The 20,798-nt window shown below is 38.5% G+C and overlaps 1 protein-coding gene across 18 annotated transcripts in view; it reads right to left on the minus strand.

Moving 5' to 3' along the window:
- Positions 1-241: 241 nt before the first annotated feature.
- The window catches only part of LOC18438052 (uncharacterized), a 69,023-nt gene continuing 48,466 nt past the window's right edge, over positions 242-20,798 (minus strand). For 11 of the 18 annotated variants that reach the window (XM_088869662.1, XM_088869668.1, XM_011626565.3 and 8 more), the window contains 6 exons: positions 20,670-20,742; positions 14,115-14,176; positions 6,028-6,099; positions 5,742-5,936; positions 792-938; positions 242-596 (listed from right to left, as the gene is read on the minus strand). In XM_088869662.1, coding sequence (XP_088725788.1) covers positions 456-596; positions 792-938; positions 5,742-5,936; positions 6,028-6,099; positions 14,115-14,176; positions 20,670-20,742 — 690 coding nt within the window. In that variant the 3' untranslated portion in view covers positions 242-455. Of the gene's footprint in view, positions 597-791; positions 939-5,741; positions 5,937-6,027; positions 6,100-14,114; positions 14,177-14,545; positions 14,617-20,669; positions 20,743-20,798 lie in introns of those variants that run through there. The other 7 variants (XR_016057700.1, XR_016057701.1, XR_016057699.1 and 4 more) reach the window with 3 other exon arrangements.

Here is a 20,798-nt window from a genome sequence, read left to right on the forward strand (position 1 = left end):
ACAACCCCAGGACAAAACTTTGCTCAGCTACAATCATCATCAGCCTTTTCTATTCAAGCTTTCATCATTTGTCCCTCTTTCACAGGCCAGTGTCTTTCCAGCACACGGGTTACATGGGCCAAAATTAAGGAGAAACTTTGCCATCCTGTTTACTTTAATAAGATTGGCATTACATTTCAAGTAAATGCAATTCTATTAAGCTTTGTCCAGATGAATTTGGGAAGGACAAGAAGTGAGTAAATTTGGTACTCAATGCTCCGATCTTCCCTGTATAATTAAAATAGTCCTCATAGTATAGATATTCAATTTAAAATTATGGTGTTATAGCTCAAGCACTGCTGGTGCATGGATATGCACTTGTGCAGAAATAATATACAGTACCGCATCCAAAAAGCATAAATATGTTAGTAGTTATCATCATGAATTGGAATTGGCTTCAGACATGTTGAAAGGAATCAGTTCTCAAAACTTTCCAATTGTTTTCTTAGGGCCTGAACCTCCGATTGGAGTTTCTCTACAAGCGAAGGGTCAGCAGCCAACATTTTCTCATACTTCTCTTGTTCCTTTTTTTTCTTCTCAAATAGTTTCTCAGCATCCTGAAAGAAGAAAGTCGATTAACAGAAAATTAGGGAGTTACCCACCTTTCCGCATAAGAGAAAATATGCATAATCTGCTTATTTTAGGCCATTCCTAGAAAAATCCAGAAGAATATTTACATATTGTGGGATGCTTCCTTCTTGTAAGTGATGATATTTGCAATCATTTATAGGAAAAGGTTAGAAACAATGCACCTTTTGGGCCTTCTTTGACAAAGGCTTTCCATCAGCATCCTGAGTTGGAAATCCCCGCTCGTCATAGCCATTGTATTTGGCTGTTAGATTCGCAAAAAACTCCTTGGCTGTTACTTCAGGTTGCTGAAGCTTTTCAATATCTCTTGTCTGCAAAACTACTGAATGAATACCATACAAAATTGACGACCTTGAAGAATACGGTATATTGTGTTGTTATTAATCTCCATTGATTTTCACAATACAAATAACAAAGAAGATGAAATCAAATGCTGCACAATTGTTGCAAGGTGTCATAAAAAACTAATGCTCATCAAACAGTTCTTTTAAATCATTTAACGAAGGAAAAAGTTTAAATAAGGTTGCAACCTTAAAATTTAGAATTAAAGATGCACCGAAAAAATCCATCATAAAAGGTTGTTTGGATGTTGGAAATCCCTCTGATCATCTCGACATCGAGATGTATAAATAAGAAAAGAAAAAAAGATTTCGAATCCTCGAAATAGTGTATCTTGCAACACATTATCTGGACCGTCCATTCTCAAGATTTTTATGTGTTTATAGATCCACTTGATTTGAACCATTTTTAGAATTTAAAAGTTTATAATTAGAGATGAAAATAGATTCTCAAGCCATCCTAAAAAAAATTTATATGAAAATTACCTTTATGATAAAATTTAGAGGTGCACCTTAATTGGATTGTTTAAGGTTGAAACCTTATGCAAACCACACCCTTTAACAAAACAATGAAATAGTGGCAGACCAAATGCAAAGAAATATCCCAATTCATAAAAAGGAAAAAAAAAACAAGGCGACATTCATACGCTACAGAGAAATAACCTCTATACGTTAAGTGATAGTAACCTCCTATAGGCTTAACATTCACACTAATAGATATTCGAATAATTTTTTGATGAGTCCAGATACAGGGAAAATTAGTATTAAGGTATTTCTTTCAATATTGTCTGCAAAACATGCCACATATTTTGAAAACCTAATAAACTGATGCAGTTTCTTAGATGTCCCTTAGTTACTCTTCTTTTGAAATATCAATTAGTGATTTGCTATTCTCTTTGGTAATCAGTCAAAGACAATTTGCTCAACAAATTGGACAATGACAAAGAGAATATCTGCAAGTAAATATGTAGGAAACCTTTTGTTTCATTCATGTAGACAGTTGTGTAGTATGACCCCCATCACTCTTCACTTTTGGGTGTCAGTAGATGTATACATCACCTAATTTCAATGCATGGCAACTCATCAAAATAAATTAAAAATTAAAATACCATGACCAATTCTTAAGAGGCATTCTCCTGTTCATTTTGTTCATCCATGTACTACTCCCATTTCGACAAAAATCACGTTCTCTGGTGCAAGAACTTAGAAAGTTCGAGATATTCTAGTAACTATAGGCATTAGCTGTCTCAAAGATATCACAACACTCTTTTTTGAAAGTAACATCTCAATGAGAGTCAGAATATACATAAGAGGGCATACATACAGAATATATACATGAGTCACAAATAGATATAAAAGGAAAGGACGGGAAGTAGAGGGGACGCAAAAGAGAGATTTGTGTACTGATGATGCTGAATGTGCAATGAGGTGTCACAACTCTTATTTTTCTTTTCTTTTTTTGATTGCTAAATTTTCTTGTATTTCATTTTTCTTCATATCTTTCTTTACCTCCCGCACCAGTGTTCCACATGCCCAGCCCCAAAGAGACCCTCACCTGAGCCCCCTTCCTCTCTCCCTGGGAGGGATGGTGGGGTTCTTGCCCTTCAGCTTCTTCAACACACTGGCAAGTCATCCATGGCTTGACATTTTTCAGATCAATACCAACTGCCCCCAAACCCCTACACCCTTACCCCCCAAAACCATGGGCGATCTTTGCAGAGGCTTCATCGAGCTAGATTGGTCCTTCTATGCCTGAATTCACAACATCCAGTTCATATGATAATCTCCACACCCTGGCCTGACTCCAAGCTGAGTGCTGCTTCACCTGCACCACAATATCTCTGAGGCCCACATATCAGCCCCCCTCCCCCTGAGACACCCTCCAAAGTGATACCCACCATCTTTCAAGCCCACCCTGGCCCTGGCCCGACTCCAAGCTAAATGCTGCTTCACCTTTGCCACTATATCTTTGAGGCCGACATATGAGCCCTCCTCCCCCGAGACACACTCCAAGTGACACCTCACTGCCTTTCAAGCTCACCACTAGAGTTCTTCCACCCCCCAACTATCAATCCCAGTGAGGCTGCACAGGATTCAAATTGAGATGAAACCCTATTGGATGGCTGGTGAATAATTTCCACGAGAAAAAGATCAAGTAATCGCACCAACATGGCCCGAAACAATGCTGGAGCAGAAGAATGGAAAAATTCAGCCTCTAAAGAGGTGGAACCCAAAGAAACAGATTAGGCCAACCCCAGTGGACGAAAGCCTGTGTGGCACCACCCAAAGCCAGCTTGGAACCTCCTCCCAAACAACTTTGAATTCAAACAGATTCAAATTTTCACACGGAAATTACCCCTCATTGTCGGCCCTCCACCTTGATCAATATTTATGGTCCAATGGCCCAAGCACTGATCAACCAGCCATCAATCTGTGATATCCTCCCCTGGTGTGCGCTTCATCTCACCCTCTGTTGGTGCCCTTAGCTGATCATGGTGAGTCATCCGTTCGGCCAGAACAAAATCCAATGACAACAATACATAGATCCTCTCCCTCTTCGCACCTGTCCCCCCCCCCCCCCCCCTTCCCCTCCCTCCCCCACTCCCCCATGTCACGTCGCCTTCACCCACCCCCCATCCAACACCAGCCACAAACCTGACTGTGGCCTTGTAGTCTCCCCACACCACCTGCGTGAAAGCGGCCACCCATTGTCTGCCACAAGCCGCTCCTACATGTTATGTGCCAGCTGACACCTCATCAGCCCCCTCGACACCCTATTGGTCATGCCCCTTCATTGGTATATCCCCAACGGCCTCCGGAAGAAGATACCCCAGCAGACAATACCTTCTAGACCCCATCCCACAGTGTGGCAAGGGACAAATCATCAAGAAGTGCCCATCAATCCTCAGTGTTTCAGACGCCCAATCACATAGAGACTTCTACTACCTAGTATCTCTGCTCCCCTTACAGCCCACAAGAACATGCATCATCATCATCATCCGAACCTTGTCCCAATTATTTGGGGTCAGATACAACAATCCTATTCCACCATTCCACTCTATCAAGGGCCGTACCCTCAGTCAGACCATAAGTCACCATATCTCTTCTCACCACTTCTATCCATATCCGTTTGGGTCTTTCCCTTGCCCTTTTAGATCATTCTACTTGAACCAAATCGCCCCTCTTACCCGGTGTTGTTCTAAGTCGATGTTGCACATGGCCAGCCCACCAAAGTCTACTTTTTCTCATCTTATCGACTATTGGAGCCACCACTAAATTCTCCCAAATGTATCCATTCCAAACTCTATCCTTTCTTGTCTTCCCATCTATCCATCTCAACATCCTCATCTCAGCTACAATCATTCTATAGATATATTCTTTCTTAACTGCCCAACATTTCGTGTTATAAAGCATGGCTGGTTTATAGTTGTCCTATAAAACTTCCCGTTCCGTTTCATTGCTATACGGCGATCATTTTAAATTAAATATATTATTCTTCAAAGGAAGGAAACAGAAACTACATAGCAGCATTTATATGTGGCATAACAAAATCTCCATCCCTAGTCTTTTCCAGCAAAATGGCATTCCTCCCCTGGTCCAGGCATTATGCTGTGGGTGGCAATAGTCTTGGCCACACTTTGGCTGTTGTGGAAAGAGCGGAATAATAGGATTTTTAGAGTGCTTTATTCTTTCGTGCCAAGGGTCAAGGAATCCATATTATCCTGGGTAGTTTTTGGGCGATCAACCATAGTCGGTTCAAGTCCTATCCTGCATCGGTGTTCCTTCCAAATTGGGCTTCGATCCTTCACCATCATCCCAAGCGCATTTCTCGCTCCTCCCTTTGGAGACCCCCAAGTAATGGGAGTGTCAAGCTAAATTTCGATGGTTGCTCCCTTGGCAACCCTAGCCCGTCGGGTATAAGGGCCATTTTTAGGAAGATGGAGGAAACCTCTATTTTCTCCTTCACCTTCCCCATCAGAATCTCAGACTCCATTACCGCAGAAGCTTGAGCTCTATTTGAGGTCAAAAAAATTTCAATCATGCTTGCAATGCATCTCTGGTGATTGAGGGAGACTCGAGGAATGTTATTTCTTGGGCCTCTCACGAGGCCACACCTCCATGGAGGCTTTTGCCCTCTTTGACAAAATTTTCGCAATTTGCAGGCTTATGCAGGTCTCTTGGACTCATACTTGGAGGAAGGCCAACCAAGTAGCCGACACCCTGGCTAAACACGGAGCTCCTTTAAATAGGACTTGAAGTTCTTTTATTGTACTCGGTGCTTTAAGTGTTTTGCACTAGTTCTGGACTAGCTTTGTTTAAGTTCGTTTGTTTTTCTCTCTTTTACCCACTGCTTGATGGTGCTTCCCCCTTGACGGGGTTTTGTAAATCGTACATCCTTTCCATCAATACAATGTTAACAGTATAAAAACAGAAAAAAACAAAATCTCGACTCCACCGATGTTTGTAACTCTTTATATAATTATTTGGCAAAAGCTAATTTCCAAAAGAAACTAAATACCAAAGAAACAGGCAAGCCCAAATATCTTTTCAAAATGACACTTTACGAAAAATATGACCAAATTCAGAATTGTCTCACACACATACCAACTAAACACTGTAATGCCCCTCTCTGTTACAAAGAAGACAGTTATCAGATCAATCATTAAAAGCAGTCATCAACTACAAATATTTAACAAAAGGTCAAATAAACCAACAAAAACCAAATCTTTCAAGCAACCCAATAATCTTCAAATTAGTAAGAACTTCAGAAGTTACCTTGTTGTCTATCTTAGAAAGCAAGCTCTGGATGGTGGCCTCCTTTGCTTTTTGTAGTTTCTCGTCTCTCTCAATCCGCAAGGTTTCTGCAGGGCACAGTCCCCAAGCAGAACTAGAAGCAGCATCTTCTACTCTGACTCCTAAGTCAACCATCGTATAATCTCGAAATTTATCACAAATTTGCATCAATTTTTCCTGCAGATATGCCCAGATCAAGCCACGACTGGAAATTATTAAGGTACATTTACATGAATACTAAATGAATATGGCATATTTTGGCTTGTACCTTGGTAGGACCCTCTCGAGCTGCAGTTCTCACTTCATCTCTAAGAGAAGATGCTGCATCTATGAAAGGCGTCTGCCAAGAGCCATTGACCTTAGTTCACACATCTCCATAACAAAACAAAACAGTAATACAGAAACACAGTTGCAATGAGGATTGTTATTTTATTTTGAATCAGAAGTTCCCTATCATTCATAAATGATCCTTTTCATGAAAGGAAATGACATTAACAGTTTTCCACTTATGGCAGCATAAAGTCCATAAGCTCTCAAACAATCATCAGAAAATGGTCGTTGGCCTAGATATCTGCTACATAATAGAATTTCATATCCAAAGCACTAGAACATTGAGAAAGCAATTTGATATAAGCAAATCGATGACATCAAAGAAATTATACCAATCACAACAGAACACAATCCCTTGCCAGTGCTCCAGTTTTAGGGTGTCATCATCAAGTAGGGTCCCGCTAGTAACTTCTTTAATAAGATTCTCCTATATCCACAATTCATGGCATGGGAATACCGAAAGTAGGACTATGTGACCAGGCAAGTCAATACCGATTAAAAAAAAATTATTATTTTTCTTATGTATTACCACCAGGATCACTTGTCTTAATACAATATATGAGCCAAGAAAAAAACAAAAGAATGCCAAAGACAATCACTTACTTTCCATCAAACCAAAAAATACGTTCATAACATGATTCTGAAAATTACATAAAAGATGCAATTATATCAAGAATGCATGAAACAAGAAAATACCACTTACCTTGCCTCATGTTACCCCTAAGGACTTCGTACACCCCACACCGGGTCTCCTCCACCAATGGCGCAGGGGATCTAAGTTCAAAATTTGTCTCACAACTTGAGAAGCCTAGGCAAAACCGGTAAAGAGTATGATATGGGATAAAACTAGATCAAGCCTCAATTCATGAGCATAAGGCTAGTACCTATTGGCTAGGCTTTGTGGCTTGGGCGTGCCACCCTTTAGGTTTCTTTTCTTTTCTAAACCCTAATCATAGAGAGATAAATCAAGAGAGATTAGAGAGGGTTGTGCCAACCCTTGGCTCAGAGAGAGAGAGATATGAAGTGTGTAGAGAATGTGGCCCCCATAGCTAGTTTATATAATATAAAGGCTAGGGTTTCTAGGGTTAGGGCTTTGCCATCGTTATGATACTTAATCTTGACCTTTGATCATCAAACCTGTGGTGTGAAGAGGTCTCATCCATTCATTCCTTAGATTAACCATCATGATTAAAAGAAATGAGGTGGAACCATTATCCCTCAATTTCCATAATTATATTCCTATCAAATATTATGTAGAGAAAATACTAAATCAAATTAATAAATATCTTACATTTTTCCCTTTTGAAATCAATCAAAATCTCTACACCAACTCCTTCAATATTCCAATCAATTGCATGCCTTATGACACAAGGCATAAAATAGGAAAGAGACAAAAAAAAGGTGGGGCAAACCACACTATGGGTGGCCATGTGGGCCCCACGCCCCAATAATTGGTGGGCCCAATGAATCCTAATGGTCCCCAATATATTAAATATAATTCACAGATATTAAAATAAATTTTATAATGTCATCAAATATTTTATTTCTCTCTGATTAAAATAAAACCAGACAATTGATTTTTCCTTATTCAAAAATTATTTTTCAATAAAATAAAATACCCTGAGAAGTCTAAAAATGCAATTTAATTATCTAAAAAATAATTAAAACATTCAAACATATCCAAAACGATGGGAATTGGATCCATAGAGTTAGGATTACAACAAATATAATGAGGACTCCATCCTTTCTATAGACCGTACCTCACTTCATCTTTTCAAACTAGACCAATAATTCACATCGCCCATAGCCCTTTGCAGGGGTTCATGATTGGACTATCGATGTCAGCCAATTAAATGAATGAGACACTATCCTACTCCATGGATTACACGTCCCTCCCTGAGGACAAATCCAAGCCCCATTGTAGCACGACACTCCATGGGTCCTTCCAACACACCCAGTCCAGTATTGCAGGAGTCATCTCTTCAGCACATGTACACAAAACACACCCTTATCCAAAAGGATCGCTTCCTAGACAGCTATCTAGTATACATGTCATGTGGTAATGATGAGGATTTAGGCCCTTGTCCTCTCAAGCCAACCATCACACATAAGAGTCACATCCAGTTCCCCTGGCCAACTGCCCTAGGCATGACTCTGACCTCATCAAGGGGTAGCCCCATATCGAAACCCTTATTGGTTGTGCTCACAATGCCCAGGGCTACTAGTTTTTAGACCTCACATTGAGACATAGCCAGTCAAAGCTCAAGTGAGTCCTGGCATTAGCAATGCCTCACAGTCCAATGTGGACCACACTCCCACTAGAGTTGCCATGCCACTATAATAATTTCAATACACGCTCTCATAAGGCCTTTAAATAGCCAACATAACCCCAACAAGTACCATGGCCAAAGAAGAAATTAACTTCTACAAAATTAGATCAGAACAGCCATTTTTTCAGTTCGACGACCAGACTACTTGTTATAATTGATCATGGTCAACTCCAATCCCAAGATACCACACTAGACTTCCAGCAAGAAAATCTGCCTCAGACCTTGTTGAGGATCAGTTTTCAATAATGGTGTTTGAGCATATCCACCACGAAAGCTAAAAGTAAAAAAGTAGTTAAGACTGTACCAAGAAGCCATGTATCACTTTAACAAAACCCACACTTCCATCTCAGACCATTGAACCCAAGTTTTTTATTTCTATAGACTCAATTTCTGAACATAATTTTCTCAAACCATGATGAAAATAATCTTAAAACCTGGACGAAGACTCAACAACAGTTATGGCCTAGAAAAATGACAGATATGATCTCTGTACCACACTTAAGACAAACCCAAATGAAGTGCACTTCCAAGAAGCTTATTGAAAACACTGCCTTAATTACAAAAAGCAAAGGCAATGCCGGATCTGTAAATCAAAACCTCAAGAACATAGGATCTAACTTTGAGAACACCTATTATCATCATCGTAAGTAACCCTAAACAGTCCATAATCATGATGAAGAAAAATGTAATAAATGTAGAAAAGCTCATCCTAACTAACTTGTATAAGGGAAGGGAAATTCCCGCACATGATAATAGGATTCTGCCAAATCCAAGTTAGATATATTCCCCAGCTTCTCTGTTCTAAATCTAAAATTCAAAAACTCATGGGCAACAATAAGTTGTCTGCCCAAAAGTTGTCTAAAATTCCCCACCACTACTTACCAAGAAGGGAATTGTTGCAGTCTTTAAGTTTCCCGATGCCAACCAATCAGGTTTGCAAACAGCATCCCTACTTAATGGGTGAAATTTATGTGCCCCTCCCGGTCCTAACCAGAGATCTCCCATCAAGTTCTCTTGCCTGCTAGGGATGTATAAATAGCATCCTAAAGAGACGTCTAAAACACCAGGATATTGGATAATAGGATTGGATTTCTATGGCGCTAATCTTCACTAAATCGCTTTGGCCACACCATCCCATAGTGCATTTCTTTGTTTGCCTAAGTATAGGGGGATGCCTAGGCACTCATTAGATAATGACTCAGTCCAACCCAACATTTGGTCAGAAATTATTTGGGATTGGGCCAGATACAAAAACCTAGGAGTATGGGTTTTGCCAGGTTTATCTTAAGATCTGTGGACACTTTGAAGAACCTGAGAAACAGCCATAAATTTATCAACACGATGGAGGCTGGCATCACAAAATACGAAGGTGTCAACAACATACTGTAGGTGAAATAGGCTGGCCCACCTTCTGGTGTTGAAAGCCTTAACAAAATTCCTAATGTATGGGTTTGAGATAGATTCGACATAAGAGATCCTATAATACCAAACAAGAAAGGGGACAGGGGCACAGAGGCCTCTCAACCGTTTTCTAGCATGGAAGCATTCATGTGCTATCATGGCTGCATCCAGGATATGGAGATCCAGAAAGAAGCTTCTTTGGTTAGAGAAATGACATGGCTCACCATCTAGTGGAAGCAAGAATCCTATACTTTGGAAAGGATCTTGTACGAGATATTTACAAGATTGATCAGTCAAAGTCTCAGTTCTGCTGCAACTTCTAGTTCAGGAACCAAGGATATGAATGTGGAATTCAACCCCCTGTGAATTTACCATATGATGGTATCCCAAGAAGAATACAAGGACATTTTGGGCTACCGTCTCCCAAAACCCATCCAGGTTTGGAGCCTTGTCAAGGCACAGGACAGCCACTCTTCAGATCTCTGATTCATTGGACGGACATTAAAACTCTGGCTGTGCCTAGGTAAGGTCTCGAATTTCACAGTATGGATACTCGGCCTTACGGGATGTGACAGCAAAAAGGCTTTGAAACTATTGACTTATAACCCTGATTACTTCAGGAGGCTCACCAAAGATTCTATCACCATCTTTGAAATAAATATTGCATTGGATATACCACAGTTTCCTGTCATATGGAAGAATGTCCTGTTCACATCACCTACCATAAGCCATTTTATACTAGATCTTTGATAAGAGATCTCTTGCTTAAGGACTTATGCAATTCTAATTTGGCCTCTAGCCTCCTCCACATTCTTCAGGAAGCAGATCTATAGGTTCTTCTACCAGGTCGGGCACACTGATCTCCTGGAGAAGGCCATCTTTTATTTATTTGTTTTTCTTTCTAGGAAATCATCATGGTTTACTCCATAGTTTCTGCTTGACCTAAAGACGTTAAAGCTTTCTCGACAGCCTAAACCAGCCAACCCTTACACTCTAGAAATGGCCCTCCACAGGGGAATAAGTTGATGGAGCTCATTGTCCTCGAGTTGCATCATCTTGTTTGAATGGTCTTTAGCCACTGAGGACAGGTTCAGTGACTAAGAAGATGGGGTATGGTTTCATGTTCGTTTCTGTAAAATTTCTAGAATGAAACTCCTGGACATTGCCTTCCCAATCAAGGGAATAGGGAATCTATCAAGCTTGGAAAGGGTGGGACTGATAGAGAGCTTGGACTCAGTATAGGAGACTCCATTGAGGACGATGTCAATAAGGTTTTTTCTGAAAACTAAGTCAAAAAATCTAGTCACACTGGCTGTATCATACCTGTTCTTCTAGAAAGTCCACCCAGTGACAAAATCACTGCCTAAGCACCAGGGAAGGGGAGTAGTGGGAGCAACAGAGTTACGTTCAGCCTAGAACACTTCTCTGAGGTTCGGTCTGTTGGGTCCGTATACCCCAGTGAATTTCCCAATGAAATTGTCTGAAAGGTTTAATAGAAATAGAAAAACAGTGTAAGGTGCAAGAGGCAAAAAAATCAGCAAGCCTTGCTGGGTCCCAAATGACTGAGATCCTGCCCAAGCCCAAGTCCCCCATGGGTGGGTGGGCTTCCCATTGTCAAGGTCGTCTGCCCCAGATTTGATGTACTAAAGAAGGATTTGAGGATTCAAGCTTGGTTTCCATCAGAGCAAGGAGATCAAGGAGGTCCATGTGCGTAAAACCATGGACAGTGTTTTTCTTGGTGGTGTCTTCCGGGCCTATCACATGCCAAATAAGGATTTTAGTTTGGGGGGTAGATTAGGGGTTTTGATGGTGCTTTGGAGCACCTGCGAATATATTCCTCTGAGCAGGAAGAACTTGAGGCATGAGAGGTAGAAGCCAAGGTTTCAGGTCTCTCAAAGAGTTATAACTTAATATCACAGGAGAGATTTTTGAGCTTCTGAAGCCTTTACCTTTAGCCATGCTTCAGAAGATCTCACTGACATCGCTGGCAAGACGATCATATGAAAAGGCATGACAAAGAAAATTTCATCGATGTTTCCCTCTATCTATCCTCTGAATCTCCTCAGAGTCCACTGTAAAGAAGGATACACATCCGATTGTCGTGTCTCGAGGAGGCTCTCCAAGGCACTCTAAGGTGAGAGCTAAAGGGCAAGGCATCAGTCAAATGTGGGATGTTTTGGAGTAAAAGAGAGATATTTTTGTTATGCTTGCTAATGTTGCTTCAATTTGCATGTTTATCTAGTATCTCAAAAATTTTGTGCATGGATATGCTGCAATTCTCTAATTCCCAAAAGCATATTTGGGTCATATTGTCCAGGACATGCATCTCAAAAGATTGCTTCATGACCTCATTCAGATTTTTCCTCAAGCTTAACTAGTTTTATTACAATCCCTTGTCCATAAATCATTTATGAATGCATCATCCCTTGTCTTAAAACATCATGACTTGTTGGACATGCTTAACGACATAACAGGACCACCCATACTTGTTTAAGGCACGCACAAGCTTTTTAAGTTTATTAAAATATAGTTGATTTCTTGCATAAGGATCAAGGTCACTTGGACACTTGTCTAGTACTTTTTTAGCATGCCAAACATGGTTGTTAGGATCGGGAGCAAGGGATCACAAAAGGCTATAAGATCCTTATGTTTGGGAGCAGCATCCGTACTATGCATTTATTAGAAGGAAATATACACAATAAGACCATTTATCTTATGTATAAGGAGGTCACAGCCATTTCTGGCAGTTAGATTTTGAAATCAAAGGCTGACAGTGTGCAATTGATCAAGCTCAAAGTTCAAAGAAATTTTTTTTGAACTCCGTGACTTACTTTAAGCTGTCCGATTTGACATTGATGCTTAGCATTAGTTGTGACTTCCTTAATCAAAATATAGATAGTATTATATGCATATAATCCCATATTATAAATCAAGAACCCCAAATATTAGAGATCTAACTCCCAACCTTTTGGGGATCATGCTCCCTATCTTAAAGTGTCTAGAACTATAGGTAATCTTTTCACGTAGGAATCTCGTTATTTATAGCTAACAAGCAACACAACCATATTGCAAGTGAAGTTGCATTGCTAGTTGGCAATAAAATAAAATAAAAAAAAGTCATCAGTTTGGTCGTTATTTTCCCTCACAGTGGGGATAGATCTCCCAAAACTAAAAAACCAAGATCCCTTTCCCGAAACATGGAAGCTCCATGCAAGATTCCAAAGAGGGGGCCACCTACGATGAGAGATCCCAACTTCTAGGTGTCAACACCTTAGGACAGACCCATGTGTCAACATGCCCTCTAAGAGTAACACTTAGTGTGCCGCAAGAACATGTCTGCTCAAATGTTGGATATCGTGTTCCGAATTTAGAACACATCCAAACTTCAGATCTATACCCAGTATTTAGGTATTTGCTTTCAAAACTATGAATATACATGTCTAGACTATGGGCATGGGTGTCCAAAAATTGGACACGCATACACTTATGTTCTCATCATTTCGGAGTTCATATAATAACATGATATAAGAACATGAATACCATTAGCAACCCATCAGCATGTCCATCCTACATGGAAAGAGTCCTGCCCAATGTTAAAGCCCACTAGGAGCCATGTCAAAAACATATTCATCTCAAACATCAATGCATGGTTCACTGTCCTTGAAATGTGGATATTTGACAATCGTATCTTATTCAATCATATACCAATTCAAGGTGAAATTCCAGAACATAGTTTGTACTCTGTTGAAGGATATTTCAATATTATTAGGTGAATAAGGCCTTGGGATGGTTATTGCATTTTCCCTTTCGCCTGGTCTGTACAGACCTCTTTTTAGGCTTCTTGTCTCCCTTAAGGACCAAGGAGTCTGACAATTTTCGTCCTGAGGAAGGTTTTCCTCAGCATACCCTCATTCAGGGTAAGACAGAAAATTTATGTTGATTGATATTTTTGACAAGAAATTGTCAGAACATTTTTTACAAGCAATTGTCAAAATATTTTTTACAAAATACAAGAATTACATTGGATAACTGCACAATCTAAGTACTCATACCCTTCCACTTATGAACTTTTACTGCAAACCACCCAGTCATTAGAGATTTACACCTCACTTTATACAAAGTTCCCACCGCAGTCCATCTTGAAATCTTTGTAAAGGAACAACTTCTAGACACATTAAGAAAAGAAAAAAAATTACAAAATTCAAGATATTTTACTTGGAGACTGCTATAGGACAATGCAACAAAGCAGCATAAATATTACACACGATATAACATTGAATAACACCAAACTCACCACCAAGGCTTCAACACTCTCAGAGCCAAGGGTAGTTTCACTCCCATAAGTTGAAGATAATCCTGCAATGTAATAAATAAAAACGATCACATACATAATAACAGTAAACATAGGATAAAGAAATAATCCATCAAGAAGAAACATGAGTGCAACAATTAGATTACAATTGAATGCGCACTATATCTGTTCAAAATGTGGCAAGATAAAATCTCTTCCTCAAAGAGTCAAGATATTGGCATTCTAAAATACCATACAGAAGTACACGTGAAAGAAATATTGAGTATCACATGAATCAAGAAACTAACTACTTCAAACAAGAACAAAAACATTAAAAAACCATGACTGAAAATCCCAACAGTCCTGAAGCAATTTTTATTCAAGAAGCCATTAAAGTTCACATTCTCAGCTCAATCAGTAGGAATGGATTTTACCAAGCATGTAAGTGTTTCTACAAGCAATAATAGTCCGGGATAAAGTTGCATATCAATGATATTCCCAACACCTGTACGTTTTCTCTGAAATTTCAAAAACTAACAAGGCATATAGCAGGATACTACTCTTCAAAATACATTATAAAAGAAAAGGGACTGGAAAATCTTATTAGAAATGCATCTCAGAATATGGTGTGTAATAATTCTAAACATCAATCACTCACATTTGTCGTCGTACATGAAAAAAACTAAATTATCAAACAAGTTCTAGTTGTTGGCCTAAAATGTATATAATAATAATAACAATACTAATAATAACAATAATAATAATAATAACAATAATAATCAACGTCATCATATCATCCGAGCCATATCCCACTATTTGGGGTCTACATGAATCCCATTCAGCCATTCTACTCTATCAAGGGTCGTGCCCTCAGTAAGACCATAAGTCACCATATCTCTTCTCTATCCATGTCTTTTTGAGCTTTCCCAATTCCCTTTTAGAGCCTTCAACTTGAACGAATTTGCCCTACTTAACCAGTGTTGTATTAAGTCTACATTGCACATAACCAACTACTTAAGTCTACTTTCCCTCATCTTATCGCCTATTGGAGCCACCCCTAAGTTCCCTCGTATGTATTCATTCTGAATTCCATCCTTTTTGGTCTTGCCACTCATCCATCTCAATATCCTCATCTCAGCTACACTCATCCAATGGATATGTTGCATTGATTCAAAAAGCGGACCGCCCAGCACCTAAGCGGCCAAAGTGGGCGGCCGACCCTGGCCTGCGCCCCGCCCAAGGGCGGAATTTTTTTTTTTTTAAGTTGTATTGGTTTTTTTTCTGAAATATAAAAGGTTTGAAGGATGGGTTTTAGGTTCATTTCAAACCTAAACCCACAATAACCTATTTTAGAGAGAAAGAAACCTCAAGAAAACTAAATTTTGTGGCTTTCATTGGATCGAAGTGCTTCTCAAAGTCACGGAGAACGGATCCAAACATCACCCAAGTAGATTTGATTTAGTTTTGGTGATTTATAATCCTATTAGAGGGTGTTTTTTATTATTTTAGCACTAGAAAACATCTCAGAGGTGGGAGTTTGGAGTTCTAGCAATCAAAGTAAGTGCAAAAATTTATTTTTTAAATTGCTTGTTTTATTTTGAGATGTATTCTTCCGGATCTAGTCAAAGTGGAGATCCGGGTTGGAAATATGGATATAACGTGAATCCAAATGACAAAAATTGGATTAGATGCAATATTTGTGAAAAAGATACGAAAGGGGGAATAAATCGGTTTAAGAAGCATATTGTCAGTATTAAGGGGGATGTTGCCTCTTCTAAAAATGTTCGTGAAGCTATCAGAGAGGAGATTAAGTAATATATGAGTTTCATAAAATAAAAACAGGAACAAAATCCTTGTCATTTGAATAGATCTATTTCTGCTACTTCTAAAAGAAGTGATCCAAGTTGGAAGTACAGTTATAACCCAAAATAAAAATTGTATAAGGTGTAAGTTTTGTGAAAAATATAACAATAGGGGTATTATCCGATTCAAGAAAGACCTTGCTGATATTAAAGGGAATGTTGCCTCTTGTAAAAAGGCTCTTGAAGCTATCCGGGATGAGATTAGACAACTTCTAAATTTAAAAGAACCAGAAAATGATGAAAATGAGCCTTGTTCTACAAAAATATCTTCTCTAGGTTCTTCTAAAAGTGGTGATCCAGGTTGGAAGTATAGTTATAACTCGAATCCGAATGATAAAAATCACATTAAATGTAATTATTGTGGAAAGCATACTAATGGGGTCACCGGTTTAAAAAACACATTGCCGGTATTAAGGGGGATGTTTCCCCGTGTAAAAATATTTCTGAGGCTACTAGGGAGGAAATTATACAATATTTGAGTTCAAGGAAGCACAAAAAGATAGAAAAGGGTAGAGCAGCCAAGACTCCAAGGGCCTCATCTGCACATACTAGTAAGAGGGAGGTAGAAGAAGAGGAGAAAGAGACAGATACAAAGGAAACAGAGGAGGGTTATATTGAAGAGGGAGATGCCTCTGATGATGATCACCTCGATTCTGATGCATATGATGAAGCTGACCCTATTCCTTCTGATGATGATGATGATGACTGAAAACTCTTGGTGTTGAGTGTTGAGTGTTGTGTTGAGTGTTGACCATTGTATCTGTATATTTTCTGAATTTCTGTATATTTTCTTTTTCTTATTTTTAGTTTCTACTTTCTAGTTTCTAGTTTTACTATCTAACTTTTGTGTGTAGAGTCTACTAGTGTATGCTTGTATGGTTTTTTTGTTTTAGCATTGAATGAAAAATATGGATTATGGTGTTATGGATTATCAAAATACAGGGATTACGGTCTAAATTTTATTTTTATTTTTATTTTTTTCGATTGGGCCACCCAAGTTCTGGACGCCCGCCTAGGCGCTAAGCAGCTTGAACCCCCATGGCCCCCTAAGGGCCACCTAGCGCTTTTTGAAACACTGATATGTTGTTTCTTAGCTGCTCAACATTTTGTCCCATAAACCATGGTTGATCTTACAACCGTCCTATAAAACTTCCCCCCTAGTTTCATTAGTATGCGGCGATCACATAAAACTTCAGATGCACATCTCCACTTCGCCCACTCAGCTCTAATTTTATGCGCGGCATCATCCTCAATCTCACCATTCTCCTGAATCATCGATCCAAGATATCTAAAATAATCTCTTTTAGGTATTTCTTGGTCATCAATCTTAACTACTTCCTCATTTCTACTCCTATTATTACTAAACTTGCATTATTATTATTATACTTGTATTTAATATATTCTATCTTAGTCTAGCTAATTTTAAAAACTTTAGATTCTAATGCATCCCTCCAAAGTTCTAAATTTCCGTTGACGCGGCCTATAGTCTTATCAAACAAAACTATGCCATATGCGAACAACATGCACCATGATACCTCATCTTGTAGATACATAGTTAACCCATTCATAACCAAAACAAAGAAATATGGGTTCAACGCTAACCCTTACTGTAGACCTATTGTCACTAAAAACTCACTTGTCTCTCCACTAGTCGTCCTCACACTAGTTAGCACTCCCTTGTACATATCTCTCACCATGTCAATATATCCTCTAGAGACTCCTTTCTTTTCCATCACCCACCAAATTAGCTCTCTAAGTACCCTATCATATGGTTTTTATAAATCAATAAAGACCATGTGGAGGTCTCTCCCCTTCTCCATAAACTTCTCAATCAATTGCCTAAGTAGGAAAATAGACTCAATTGTTAACGTCCCTGGCATAAAGCCCAACTGATTTTCTGATACACCTGTTTCATGTCTTAGTCATTGCTCGATCACTCTCTCCCACAGCTTCATGGAGTAACTAATAAGTTTGATCTCTCGATAGTTCATACAATTCTGTATGTCTCCATTGTTCTTGTAAAAAGGTACGACGGACATTTTTCTCCATTTGTCTGGTATTTTCTTTGTTCTCAACATCCTGTTGAAGAACTTGGCAGCAAGAATATGCCAATCTCTCCCAATGCACTTCCAAACCTCTATCGGGATACCATCTGATCCTAAAGTCTTTCCTACCTTCATCTTTCTCAAAGCTTCTTTCACTTCAGATATCCTAATCCTATGAATGTATCTATGACTTTTGACCTCATTTATGTCAAAGGTTTCTCCTAATGTTGTGCTTCCCAAGTGTTTGTCATTTATTACCTTTTGAAAACAAATTTGCCACCTTTTGTTGACCTCATCATCCTTCATCAGCACCCTCTGATCTCTACTCTTAATGGATTTAATATAATCTATATCTATACACTTCTTTTCTCTCATTTTTACTAGTTTGTAGAAATCTTTTTCACCTCTTGTTCCCATTTTATTGTATAGATCATCATATACCTTAAGTTTAAACTTACTATTATTTAAGTATTTTTCTTAGCAGTTTTTATATTCTTTTAAGTTTTAATCATTTCTATCACATTGTCAAGCTTTATAACATGATCGTTTTTCGTTAATAGACTTTTGAATCTAAGCACTAACCACCACGTTTCCTTATCGAAATTTATTTTCCCTATAGATTCCTTAAGACTTCTTTTGCCACTTTCTTGATATAATAGTCCATCTCACTTCACATAACATTAACTTCGTGCTCGAAATTCGATTTTCCTTCTTTTACCAATTTATTCCTAAATATTTCTATTTTCTCTCTTCTTAAATTACACCACCTAGTTCTTGGACATCTATTAATTTCACTTCTCTTCCATCACTTTATGCAGTCATCCATCACCACAAGCCCATGTTGCATGGTCAAACTCTCTCCTAGGATAACCTTACTGCCTTTACATGATGGTCAAGCCTTAACTAGAAAGAATTCTATCAGGCTTTTGTGTGATCCACTTTTATAAGTTATTAAATGTTCATCTCACTTTTAAAAGTAGGTGTTTGTTATTGCTAGCTAGTAAGCCATAACAAAATCCACAATAGTATCACCCATCTCATTTCTTTCCCCAAAACCCATATACCTTATCATATCCTCTACTATCTTTTCCTACATGACCATTTAAGTCCCATCCTTTTTTTTTAAATTGTTAACTCTACTATCTTTTCCTACATGAACATTTAAGTCCCCTCCTTAAAAAGACCTCTCTCCATTTGGTATTCCTTGGACTAGTTCATCTCTGTCCTCCAAGAATTGTTTCTTAATTTTATCATCTAGTTCTACCTGTGGTGCATAAGCACTAATTACATTAATTATCTCCTTCCCCAACACAAATTTCATAAATAGGAGCTATCACCTACTCTCTTGACATCAACCATTTTATCCTTTAAATCTTCATCTATTATTATTATGCCTACACCATTTCTATTATTATCTTTACCTATACCAAAGTTTATATCATCAATTTTCTTAGCTTCTGCCCCATTCAACTTAGTCTCTAGCAGGTATGTCATGTTAACTCTCTTTCGCCTCAGTGTATCCACTAACTCTATACTCTTACATGTTAGAATTCCAATACTCCATGTGGCCAACATTCCATGTGGAAATAATGATAATAATAATAATAATAATAATAATAAGTAAAATTTATGGAAAAGTCAAATTCTAATATCGACATTTAAGAATAACGCCTTTTGTTTTGAACTTCATGCTTAAGTCCCACTTTTCGAGAGCACATATTGTATGTTAATTCTACTCATCAGATTCAACTCAAATTTTATCCAAATGTCTCACCATCAGCACACGTAAAAAATATATATAAAAAATAGTTCATTAAAATATGACAACCAAAGGGTATTTTGATCATTACTTATTTCAAATTAATGTTTTGTATTTTTTTGCAAGTACATGATGGTGAGAAGTATGCATGCCCCAAACCTGAGCTAGGAATCACATCATGAATGAGTCGAGCGCATTCTCAACCCTCTAGAGAGACGTGTAACATCCTTAGAGGAAGGCCAGCCCGACATGTCAGCACTTAGCTTAGGAGAAGCTCGAGGGCTTAAGTAGAGAGAGGTGGAGCCAGATTGAATTTTCCACTGCAAGATCATTAGCCTCCTTTGCTGACAAGTGTGGAATTCCAAGAGAAACCACCCGGTATACCAGCAAGCAAGCTAGCTATGCCTTGTGGGTGTCCACTCAATTCGGCCATTCCTGGCTCAGCTCCAATAACACAATTCCGGGATGAGTTGGGATAAGGGCACAGGTTCGGAAATGTGTGACGCTAGGCCAGGGTTTGGTGAACCAACCAGTCGCTCCTCTAGTTGAAGCCAATAGATAGGAGACCATTAAAGTTAAAATAGAATATATGCTTTCAAAAATTGGGATTTGAGCATAAAATATAAAATAGAAGGAAATATTTTAAAATTTCAAAAGTAAATGGGATTTTCTGCATATTACCGTGATGCTAATAATTATCATGATGAAGAAACACTAAAATTATGGCGAAACAATTTATCCATGTCTATGATTCAAAGGTTCACAAATCGCCAATTGCTCAAATGACACATCTTTTTGTAGCAAGTAAAGTAAAATTAAATAGCAAAAATTGCAATCTGGGAATATTAATTCATTCTACAAGAGAAATTTAATACTACAGACAGAATATTACCAAATACCGAAAGGATAAATGTTACATAGTTCGCCGCTTCCATGATTCGCTCAGGTACTAATTCATCTTTACTCTACAATAGAACAACATTTCACCCAATTGAATACAAAACAATATGAAGCTCAAATG

The sequence above is a fragment of the Amborella trichopoda genome, chromosome 6 (assembly GCF_054954075.1).
Source record: "Amborella trichopoda isolate Santa Cruz 75 chromosome 6, AtrichopodaSantaCruz75HAP2 v2.0, whole genome shotgun sequence".
NCBI lineage: Eukaryota > Viridiplantae > Streptophyta > Magnoliopsida > Amborellales > Amborellaceae > Amborella > Amborella trichopoda.